The following is a 12,463-nucleotide window of genomic DNA, read 5'->3' as shown; positions in this document are numbered from 1 at the left end:
TAGTCCCAAAGCTTGCTCAGACTCTATTTTTTCATGAGTCTTCTGTACATTTGGAAGGGAATGGATGTCCCACAAATACGTTATTGCTGTCCACATCTTCTGATCTGTAAATGATTCGTATATCAAAGAGTCGTTGACAAAGGAAAAGTCCTACTCAGTTGGCTAAGTTAGAGTCTATCTTATAGTTTAAATTATACATTTGTCTTTGTGGGAGGCTTCCCTTTGTCTTGATGGTGTTTCCCTAAAATTTTGTGCATGTGTAATAACTAATGGTTCATTTATTATTGTATTGTAAATTATTATAATGGTTAATTTATTGTGCTATCTGAATCCAGCATTTGTCCTGCGTGTCATCAATTGACCTTCAATCTTTAAAAAGGAGTCAAATCTTATTTATGGCAAGATGGCTTCCTCCTTCCACTCTCTAAACATTCAGATTTTTTTAATTGGGGAGGAAATTTGATTTCATGTTATCTACAATAAGTTTACAAGCTCATCCATTCTCTCAAGAAATCCTTGATTACTCCTTAGACCAACACATTGTTCAATTTTAGGGTAAATGATAAAAATCACATCAGAGTAAGGTAATACAAGTGTTACATAATTTACTAGAAATTAATGTGGTGTCTGGCCCTCTACTAGCATTTATTGAGACAAAGAACAAGAAAGACATTTGAGTTTTTATTGTTATGTTATATAAAATTTTTTTAATAATTTGTTTTTCTGTTTTTTGGGGGGATGTAACTAATTGGATTTATTTATTTATATGGAGGTACTGGGGATTGAACCTAGGACCTTATGGATGCCAAGCACACACTCTGAGACTCAGCTATACCCTCCTCCTTTTACTGTTATTTTATAATTTTTACTTTCTATAAGGCAGTTTGTACTCTTTTCTTCTAATAGGCACAGAGTTTGTACATAATCATAATGTAAGTCTATTATTTAAAAGGTTTGGGTTGGATTTTATTAAAAATAAGGTATAATTCTTTCAAAGTACTTTATATCTTTTTATACATAGCCTAGCATATTTGCTTAAATGTTTATATAATAAAGTAAAAGGGATAAAAAGTTGTAATTACTTGCAAAAGTACTAACTTCTAACTGCTTTAATGTTTTAATTGGCTGCTTTCTGTAAGTTATAGAAGAACTCTAATTCAGGCTCTTATTTGCATCGATGATTAATAGTTATGAGATATGTATATTTATTCATGTTTCTTCATTGCAGATCAGATTTAATTGTATTTAGCAATGGGAATTTAGTTGAGAATTTTAAATCTCCCCCCCACCCCAGAATCTAATAAGATTGTTTCTTCACATATGAAAAACTACTAAATAAACTAAACTTCGTATTTGCCAAAATTTCTCTCGATCCAAATTAGTCTAGACTGCCCTTGATTTAATGATTAAGGAGCCCCTCCACGCTAATTTGACATCTGTAATATGAATAGCAGCAATGAAAACAAAATTCAGTGATTCCACTGAAATTTGTATTACTCACATTGCTGTGTCTCCTTCTTAATCCAGGCACTTGGAATTTTGTGCCCTTAAGGAATTGCTTGTTTTTCCAACCGATTAATGCATCAGGAACTTGGCTTCATATAATGATCATTAAACAAATACTCTGACACCTTTTCCATGGGAATTATCAGAGCTCTGAAATTAATTACAGATTGGGTATATATAAAAAGACTTAGCAGGTTTTTTTGTTTTACTTTAGTTCAGGAAAATGCAAACTTCCAACTTTTAGCAGAACCCCAAGCAGAAGACTTTACCTTGCTAGGGCAGCTCTGAGCAGAGCCCTGGGGGTATTGACTGGAGGGCTATAAAGCCCATGTATCTGTGTGAGTTACTGGCCTAATGTTCAGACCAGGTTTGGGCAGTTTAATGCTTCACATTGACTATTACCGAAGGCGACTTACATCCTGAGGGGTATGTAATTTGCACTGTCAGTTTTATTTACCCCGTGCTGTAAATAGCTGATGCTCAGTGGGGCCTGAGTGTCTGATAAGTTGAATTGCCTTGAAAACGTGATGACTTTTATGTACGCTGTGTTTCAGAATTAGAAAGCATCTCAGAAAGTTAAGATGGATGAACTGATGTTTCTAGTAGACCCTGATTTAGGACAGAATTTATGAGTTTGGTAAAAAAAAAAAATCTATGAAGTATTCACTTCACTGTGGGCTGAAGTGATTACTCTGTACAATGACCCTTGTCTAGAATATAGGTCAGTGAGTATAACTGACATAACAAACATCTAGAATGTACAAGTTAATAAGAGAACAGAACAACCCAATAGGAAAGTGGGCAAAAAATACAAAAAAACAAAAACACCCAGGCGATTCATAGGAGAGGAAACCCAAATGGATACACACAAATAGAAGCTGAACCTCGATAAAATGAAAATGAAAATAAAATGAGATACCATTTCACCCCATAAGGTCGGAAGAAGTTAAAATGTCTGGGAATCCTGTGTTGGTTAGCAACAGGAGCCCTCGTATGCTGCTCGTGGAAGTATAAATTGATACAAGTACTTTGGAGAGCACTTTGGCCATAGCTAATACAGTTGATATTTTGACTTTACTGCTAAGCAGTACTTCCATTCCTTGGTTTTAGCTAGAGTAGCCCTGGTACAGATGCAAAAGAAGTCACACCCGAGGACCGTCATTACCTCAGTGCAGTAGTGGGAGGGTACAAACAACCTAAATGCCTTTCAACAAGGGAGCAGAGAAATAAGGATGATGTGGTCATACAACGGAATACCCATCACCAGTTAAAACGAATGAACGGAACTTCAAGTGTCATCATGGATAAATTTCAAAAGCATAATTTTGAGCAAAATTAGCAAGTTTTAGAACAATATTTCTGAAGGCAAATAATAAATATTATATATTTTATGGGTACATATATATGTGATGATATTATAAAAATCTATGAGAATGATGGTGAATACAGGGAGCCCCCCCTCCCCAGGGGAGGGAGGAGAGAGAAGAGAACCAGGGGGAGGCGTACAGGGAGCTTCAGCAGTTCTGCAATGTTCTATGTCTTGAAAAATAATACATTGATTTACCCAAAGCAAAAGACTTGATGGAGCTTGGTAGTGGATAAAGGGACTTTTATTTTATTATTCTCTATATTTTTCTTTATATTTGGAATATTTCAGACATTTTTTAAGGTGATGAACTACTCCAAGTAAAAATGCTCCTGGCTTAATTTTTAAAACCATATTTGAACTATACTGTATCCCCAAAATCATTATTGAAAAAGAATTATTTCATTTTGCTCCAACAAATATTTGTTGTCTGTGCCTGACTCTGGGATTTTGCTGAGTTATGCCGGAGAAGCAAGTAGACTCAGCTCTGCCTTCGCAGGACTTAAGAGTCTCCCAGGTAGACAGACAGGTGCTGGCAGGTAAGGATGGGAAAAGCCCATAGACAGACTAGGCTGGGATGGCAGCGCCCAAAAGGCAGCGTAAGAGTTGGCCTGGCAGCTCTGCTCAAACCCGTTACTGTCTGGTTCTCCCAGGAGTGTGAGCTGGGACGTGTGAGGGAGACGAGCAGTTGGCAGGGAGGTCCTCACTGGGAAGGTTAAGAGGTAGGGACCAGCCACTGGGCAGAAGGGCGTGGTGGGCCGTGAAGGTGAGGGAGTTAGGTGGTGGGGAAGGGAACACACAGCCCAGACGGAGGAGAAGGAGGGAGGCACAGAGAAAGGCAAGGGTGAGGGCAGGGCGGAGTTACTTAGAGGAGGAGCTGCTGCAAGGGGCCCAGATAACCTGCCCCAGCTCCCCGAGGGATGCCAAATGGTGGCTGGACAGCTCTGCTTCTCCCGCAAAATCATCCTGCAAACTCTGGCGGACCTGGGCTTGTCCTGATGGAAGGAGAAGACATTAGGAGAAGCTCAGGGCTTACTAAGAAATGCCACCTCTGGGCTGTAAGTAAGTACCTCAAGCTTACTCAGAAGGCAGCCCTGTCTTGGGTGAGAGCATTTCTGAGAGCACAGCCCCTCTCCAGATCTTCTGCTGATTGATTGTTCGGCTTCTAACCAAATAGAGTCTCTAGCATATTTCAGCCACACACGACCCACAGGGTGGTTTCTTCAACGCGGTCCAGTTCCAGGCTCTGTAAAGGCCAGGGGCTTCCCAGGTTTCTGCGAGGTCTGCTTACTCAGCATTCCCAGGTCTCCTGGGGCATATTGTGTGGCAGAGATGCCCTTTCTTGTGACTGTGAGTACCCACAGGATAAACCTGCCAGGACTCGAGAGGCCGCAAGACAGAGGTGTTTGGTGCATAAATGCGGAACAGTTGACTGCACTGAATCCTGGTTCTGCCACTAACTAGCTCTGTCACCTTGTACAAGACAGTAACCCTCTCTGTGCCTCAGTTTCCCCTTCTGTAAGTGGGAAATCATATTACTATGTGGTAGTATTAGAGTCGTTACTATCTGGGAATTGTGTAGGCTAGCTGTCACCCAGGAATATTGTATGAGCGTTGACTGTTCTCATTGTTGTGATTGTTTATTACATAATTTGAGTCTCTAGTCCTTGATACCAAAAGAGCTAGTTATAAAGAAAATAATATTTTCCATTTTTCTTTTTTTTTTTTTTTGCAGCAAAAAGTATGTTATTCCTTTGCAATGCAGTTGTCCTGTGGATTTCGAGTTTCATGTCACTTTGATTCAGTCTCATCAAGCCTTTAGTGTTGAGCCAACATCAGGTAAGGAGAGAGAATTTTCAAGTTTCCAATTTCCTGAGAGTTCTCAGATGGAAGAGGATTTGGAAAGTGGGTCTCACATTAGGAAAGAGAACACGCCACATTTGAATAGGTTGTTTTCAAATGTGTAAGAATAATAAACTTTACATATCTGACATAATGTAGATTGGACTTGGACACTTGGGAATCAAGACACTTTGGGATACTTTGTATCATGCAGATAGTTTATAATAATGTCCAGGTAAATTGCTTCCAAAGTCAAAACTTGAAATCAGAAGTCAATCCTTTCAGTTCTAGTTTGGACTCGGTCCATGCTTGGTTTTGTAGTCTCCTTTTAGTTCAATTTCAAATGAAATGGGAATATTATTTCTTCTGAGTCTTAGTGAAGGGTTTCAGGCATTTGTCTCGTGTGTGGTGTGGACAGTCTGCCTGCACGCCCTGAATGGTATAGATCCCAGCAATGCTCAGGAGCTTTGAAAGCTTCACCTGAACTGATGTCCACTTCTCAGTTTCTGTCTCTTGATATTTAGTTTAGAGTTGTAAATGTCTGTTCACTGTGGTCTGCTGTCAGTGCTAAAATAGTTTTTGTTTTTATTTTTTCAGATTTATTGGCATATAGTTGACATATAAAATTATAAGCTATTTAAAGTGTTCAATGTGATGATTTGATGTATGTATACATTGTGAAGGGATTCCCACATCGAGTTAATTCACACATCCATCACCTCACATAGTTACCTTTTGTGTGTGTGCGTAAGAACATTTAAGTTCTAACTCTCTTAGTAGATTTCAGGTTTACAATACAATGTTATCAACTATAGTCACCATGTTTTCTATTAGATCCTCAGACCTTATTCATCTTAGAATTGAAAGTTTGTACCCTTTTGCTAACCTCTCCTTTTCCCCCAACTCCCAACCCCTGATAACCATTTCTCTACTCTTTGTTTCTAGGAACTGGATTTTTTTTTTCTTCTAGATTTGCGTAGAAGTGATACCATGGCAGGGTTTGTCTTAGTCTGGATTGTTTCACTTAGCGTAATGCCCTCTGGCTTCCTACGTGTTATTGCAAATGGCAGGATTTCCTTCTTTTTTTAAGGCTGAATAATATTGTGTGTATATGTATATATATGTGTGTGTGTGTATATATATATACCACAACTTCTTTATCCAGTCATCTGTTGATGGACACAGGTTGTTTCCATGCCCTGGATATTGTGAATAAAGCTGCAGTGAATATATGGGAGTACAGATACCTCTTCAAGATAATGGTTTCATTTCCTTTGGAGATATACCCAGATTGTTATTTCATATGGTATTCTATTTTTTTTTTTTTTTTGAATGTTTTGAGGAACTTCCATACTGTGTTCCATAGTGGCTGTACTGGTTTATATTTCCAACAGTGCACAAGGGTTCCCTTTTCTCCACAGCCTCTCCAGGATTTGTTATTTCTTATCTTTTTGATAATAGCCATTCTGACAGGTGTGAGGTGATATCTCATTGTGGTTTTTATTTGTATTCCCCTGATTATTAGTGATGTTGAGCATGTACCTGTTGGCCACTTGTATGTCTCCTTTGGACAAATGTCTATTCAGGTCCCCTGCACATTTTTTTTAATTGGGTTATTTGTTTTTTTGCTACTGAGCTGGATGAGATCCTTGTTATTTTGGATATTAATGCCTTATTAAGTATGTGATTTGCAAATATTTTCTTCCATTCTATACATTGCCTTTTCATTTTGTTGATAGTTTTCTTTGCTGTGCAGAAGCTTTTGAATTCAATGTGGTCCCACATGTTTATTTTTATTTTTGTTGCCTTTGCTTTTGGTATCAAATCCCCAAAGTCATTGCCAAGACCAGTGTCAAGGAGATTTTTTCCTATGTTTTCTTCTGGGAGTTTTATGGTCAGGTCTTACATTCAAGTCTTTAACCCACTTTGAATTCATTTTTGTATATGGTGTAAGATAGTAGTTTAGTTTCATTCTTTTGCATGTGACTGTTCAGTTTTCCCAACACCATTTATTGAAAAGACTGTCCTTTTCTCATTATATATCTGGGCTCCTTTCTTGTCAATTAATTTGCCATGTATGCATGGGTTTATTTCTAGGCTCTAATCTTTGCCACTAATCTGTCTATTTTTATGTCAATATCATACTATTTTATAGCTTTTGTAATACTGTCTGAAATCACAAAGTGTGATGCCGCTTTTATTTTATCCCAAGTCTTTTGTGATTCTATACGAATATTAGGATAGTTTGTTCTGCTTCTATGAAAAATACCATTAGAGATTTGATAGGGATTGCATTGAATTTGTGTATCTCTGGGTACTATGGACATTTTAACAATATTAGTTTTTCCAGTCCATGAACATGGAATATCTTTGCATTTATGTGTGCCTTCTTCAGTTTTGTTCATCAATGTCTTATGGTTTTCAGTGTACAGGTCTTTCATCTCCTTGGCTAAATTTATTTCTCATCACAAGGAGAATCATTTTTCTTTTCTTTTCATTGTATCTGTTTGAGTGATGGAGGTTAACTAAGCCTATTGCGGTGATCATTTCGCAAATATGTACATCAAACCATCGTGCTGTACACCTTAAACTTATACAGAGATGTATGTCAATTATTTCTCACTAGAACTGGAAAAAAATATTCTTAGGTATTTTATTATTTTTGTTGCTATTGTAAATGAGATTTTTAAAATTTTTACTTTTTGATAGTTTGTTGTTGGGATATAGAAATGCAACTGATTTTTCTATATTGATTTTGTATCCTAAAACTTCAGTGAATTTGTTTATTAATTCTAACAGGTTTTTTGGTGGCGTCTTTACAGTTTTATATACATAATATAATGTCATCTGCAAACAGAGATAATTTTCTTCTTCCTTCCGAATTCAAATGTCTTTTATTTATTTTTCTTGCCTAACTGCTCTGACTAGGACTTTAGTACTATGTTAAATAAAAAGTGACAAGAATGGGCCTCCTTTTCTTGTTCCTGATCTTAGAGGAAAAGCTTTGAGCTTTTCACCACTGAGTATGATGTTAGCTGTGGACTTGTCATATATAGCTTTTATTATATTGAAGTACATTCCCTTTATATCCATTTTGCCGAGAATTTTTAACATGAAAGGATGTTAAATTTTGTCAAATGCTTTTTCTACATGTATCGAGGTGAATATATCATTTTTATCCTTCATTTTGTTAATGTGATGTATCACATTGATTGATTTACAGATATTGAACCATTCTTACACCGCTGGAATAAATCCCACTTGATCATGGTATATGATCCTTTTAATGTATTATTGAATTCAGTTTGCTAATATTTTTGAGGATTTTTTTCATGTATGTTCATCCAGGGAAATTTGTCTGTAATTTTCTTTTTTTGTGGTATTCTTGTCTAGCTTTAGTATCAGGGTCATATTGATCTCATAAAATGAGTTTGAAAGTGTTTCTTCCTCTTCTAGTTTTTGGAAGAGTTTGAGAAGGATTGGTATTAGTTCTTCTTGGAATATTTCATTGAGTTTACCAGTGAAGCCATCTGGTTCTGGATTTTTGTTTGAGAGGTTTTTGATTACTGACTCACTCTCCTTACTAGTAATCAATCTGTTCACATTCTCTAGTCTTGATAGGTTGTATATTTCTGGGAACTTATCCATTTCTTTTAGACTGTCCATTCCGTTGACATATAGCTGTTCATAGTATATGAACATATGTTCATATAGTATATGAACTGTGTTAGTACAGTGTGTCCATGGGAGGAGGGAGGAGGGAGCCTCCTATGTTGCCATCTCAGTTGCCCTCCTAGTTTTGTTTTTAAATGTCTTTGTAGTTACTCATTTGTTTATGGATCATTTATCATTGCAGATGCATATTTTGTTCAACAAATAAGGGTTTGAAGCAAAAACTTTGAATTACTTCTAAATTATGAAATGTATATAGATTATTTTCTAAAAACCCAGGAGCTGTTCTGATACTTTGGTAATATAAGGTAGCTACTATCTATATCGCAAAAAAAAAAAAAAAAGGATGTGATTCTCTTTCCAGAGAGAAAAAGTTTATTATCTTCAGGTATTTGGGCTTTAAAAAGAAGAAAAATTGAGTGGTTACCAAAACTATACTGAACAGGATAATATTTCTCATTTTGAGTATGGTTGATGTTCTCACAATAGGCCTTTTGGTAGAATAATAATAGTAACATTTATTTATTGACTACTATGTGTCAGGTACTAATCTAAGCCATAGATGTAGGCGTATGTATGTATTTAATGTATGTATATATGTACACATACATATACACTTAATCTGTACCACAATCATATCAGTTTGGTACAATTATTATTTCCATTTTATGGATATGGAAATAAGGCACAGGGGGGTTAAAGAAGTTGCCCAGGGACCCTCAGTAGTAAGTGGCAGAGGGGGGATTTGAACCCCTTTACTCTGGTTCTAAAGTCTATGCACTGCCCCATAAAGTGCAAGCTGAATTTTCACCGTAACTCCGGAAAAGTTATAAAAATTTGACTTTCAAGGTGTGTCAGTAAAGTGAGCTAGCTCCTGTGATCTAGTCTAGACTCTACTTAAAGGAGCAGAGTTTGTAGCAAAAGGAGGTGCTCCTGCCCCACCCTGGGCCATCACAGCACACTGGACCTCTGGGGCTGTCTCCCTGAGAGTCACACGCTAAGACAGATCCAGACGGGTCCCAGTGAAAGGATGCTAGGGTCAGTGAAGGAATGGGGACAGTGGCCCCCAAAGAAGAAGGCATCGGAGGCAGGCTAGCTGTGCTGATTATGAGACTCACTACGGCGTGGGGAGGAATGGGCTTGTGCCGTGTGGCTCCAAAGGGCAGAGCTACAACCAGCGCACCGTCAGCGACACCCAACGGTGAATTTGTTGCTTATCAAGCAGCTAATTCCCCATCGCTGCCGACGAGTGGGGATGTTACAGAGGACAGTCAAACATCAGAGGGGGCCTTAGACGAGGTCATAGCCCCAAAATGTTGTGACTTGTGAAAACTGTGGTGCCTGAGGACCCACCCCTGGTGATGGGGGGATTAGCAGCTCTGGAAGGGCCTGGTTGTCTGTACTTGTAACAAGCACTGCCAGCTGATTCTGTTTTGAACGTTCCTCAGAGTGCTGTTTGGGAATCACTGGACTAGTTCCATCATTAAGCCCTGCCCCACCTGATGGTCTGCAGTTCTCTTACATTCCGTAGACAGAAGGGAACCACAAGATTGCTGAGCAGTTATGATGGGAGAGTGTTTTAGGAAAGTCAGTGTGGCTGTAGTGTGCAGGTGTAACTGACGTGGATACAGGCAGGAGAGCCAGAAATCACTGTGTTGGGAATGAAATAATGTAGGCCTTGAGAGCCTGAACTAAGCTGGTGTCAGCGTCAAGAAAAAGGACCAGGAGAATTTGGGAGAAAGTTAGAAAGTCCTATGGCCAAATCATACTTCTCTAAAAAACTGTGTCCCAAGACACAGACTATTAATGTACCAAAAAGGGTTTTGAAACATAACCTCTTCAAAGCCTGGACTACCTAGATAAGCAGATACATGCTGAGCACATATAAGTTACAGTTGTATGTGAAACACTAAAGAGGTGGTGTTCGCCTTTCCCCCAGTCCTCAGCTTATAAATTACACAGTCACAGAATTCAGACAAATGGATGATTTGTAAGCTACTTTGAGCCATCTGATAGGCTTTTCTGGTTGTTCTGGTGCTTTGTTGCTTGTCTTTAAAATTCCTCCTCTAAGTGAAATTAAACTGAATATACCAGTTTGGAGTTGAGAGAGAGGTGAGAGCTAGTGATATAAATTTAGGCATCACCTGGGTATTGATGGAATGAATGTATAGCCGTGGGGCGTGAGTGTGACTGGAGAAGGGAAGTGGACTGAAGACCAAGCCCTGAGCATGCAGGCATTCGAGAGGACAGCGAGGGGAAGTGGATGCAGGACAGAGACCAAGGAGGGAAACCAGAAGAGTGTGGTCAAGAGAATACATGAGTGAATGAATGGATGAGCTTTGGGGATCCTGCCTTTTCCATTTTAAATGACCTGGTTCATGTGGATGGTGTTGCTGACATGGCTTTAAAACTGGTCTCCTAGGCTGGACATTGCAGCCTCCACAGTTGCAACTTTATGAGGCTGAGTGCATCCCTGGCCCACTGGTCTCTCAGGCATTTTCTTTTGGTTTCCCACTTTGCTGATATATATCAGTGCACCTTCAGCTGTTATACTTTGGAGGCGTTAGAATCTAGCAATGACTTTGAGTCATCTGCAATAAGAAACATTGATATGAAATATGTATATGTATATGCATGACTGGGACACTGTGCTGTACACCAGAAATTGACACATTGTAACTGACTGCACTTCAATTAAAAAAGAAAAAGAAGAAAGAAACCTTGGCTGCAGAGACAGTGAGTACAGTTCAGGCGGCATGCAGCCCACGCATCTAGCCTGACTCATAAACTGTGCAGTTGGACAGTCGTGGATCACTTTAGGCCAATAAGTCATTACTGCCTTCATTTTACACAGTGGGCCCAGATAGGCTGAGAACCGTGGGCTGATTCACGTATATCTGTAGGACTCCGTTTCAGGCACATTTTAGGTGACTGGTTGTCTGAAGTCCACAGTCCGTTAGGTTATAAAGCAACATCTTCCCTAGGAACCAGGGAGGCATCATTTATCCATGCCTTCCAGGCGTTTTGTGCACGGGCTTGCCAAATGAAAAAATTTGAATAAGGCTAATTCCATTTACAAGGTACGAGTCTGACATAGTGCCCTCAGCTTTAACTCAACTGGCCATTTGCCCACTGGGCGTCCTTAAGATGCAGGTGTGCACTGCAGCTGTCAGAAGCTGGATCTGTTGACAGTGCCAAGATTTTCCTGAGAGAGGAGGAACAGGGTGGAAAATTCTGTGACCTTCCTTGTACTGCTGACAAGAAATCATAGACAATTAAAACATCAAGAGTATTCAGTTGGTGATTTTGGAAGAGCCAGCAATACATGACTTTAGCCAAGATCTTATTAGTGTTGGAAACCAGCCAAATGCCACTAAAAAATTGTGGAACTTGTTTCCTTTTGACCACTTTGAGATCCTGGACTTTCACCTGGTGTCACATACACTCAGGCTGAGCGCATCCAAGTCCTATAAATGGTAAATTGTGGCATAGAATGACACATCCAGCAGGAGTTCCTAGGGGCTCTTGCCCAGTGTTCTTATATAAAGTTTCAATATTTTCTTTCTCTTTTTCTTTTTTTTTTTCAATCATGAAGAATATATCGGCCATTTAGAAATAATTTTAAGTTTTGCATTTTCTTCCCAAATGCAAATTTTACAACTTTATATTGAGTTGGGAGTAATCCCAGAGCCTCTGCCCTTGCTTTGGCTTCTCCTTTTTGGTTATGGGCGTTATCCATAGGCTGGGAGCCACCAACCCAGCAGACAGCACATCCCAGCTGAGAGTGAACTCCCCTTCCCCGGAATAAGCAGTGGGATGCTGTAAACGTTGCACACTGCATGTCGAGGTGCACGACCCCCGTGTACCTTCTGCTCTGGGTAGACCCCTAGTCCAGTCCTGTCATCTCAGTTGCACTCACTGATACTCCTACAGTATCTTCCACATGCTGCCCACACTCCGCGTTTACCCATTTAGATCAAAAGGAAGTGAATGTTAACTCCTTTTGCCTCTTTTCTTCTCCAAAGGCCCCTTGACCCTTGACTAAGGTATTTTATCAAAGTAACAAGCCTCACCTGC

The 12,463-nt window shown here is 39.2% G+C and overlaps 1 protein-coding gene across 2 annotated transcripts in view; it reads left to right on the top strand.

Annotated features, from left to right (window-relative positions):
• CFAP221 (cilia and flagella associated protein 221) overlaps positions 1 to 12,463 on the top strand; it is a 79,534-nt gene that overhangs the window by 27,063 nt on the left and 40,008 nt on the right. For both annotated transcript variants that reach the window (XM_074363514.1, XM_074363515.1), the window contains exon 7: positions 4,608 to 4,711. In XM_074363514.1, coding sequence (XP_074219615.1) covers positions 4,608 to 4,711 — 104 coding nt within the window. The remainder of the gene's footprint in view (positions 1 to 4,607; positions 4,712 to 12,463) is intronic.

This window comes from Camelus bactrianus, chromosome 5, assembly GCF_048773025.1.
Source record: "Camelus bactrianus isolate YW-2024 breed Bactrian camel chromosome 5, ASM4877302v1, whole genome shotgun sequence".
NCBI classification, from domain to species: domain Eukaryota; kingdom Metazoa; phylum Chordata; class Mammalia; order Artiodactyla; family Camelidae; genus Camelus; species Camelus bactrianus.
This window is presented reverse-complemented; position numbering and strand designations above follow the sequence as displayed.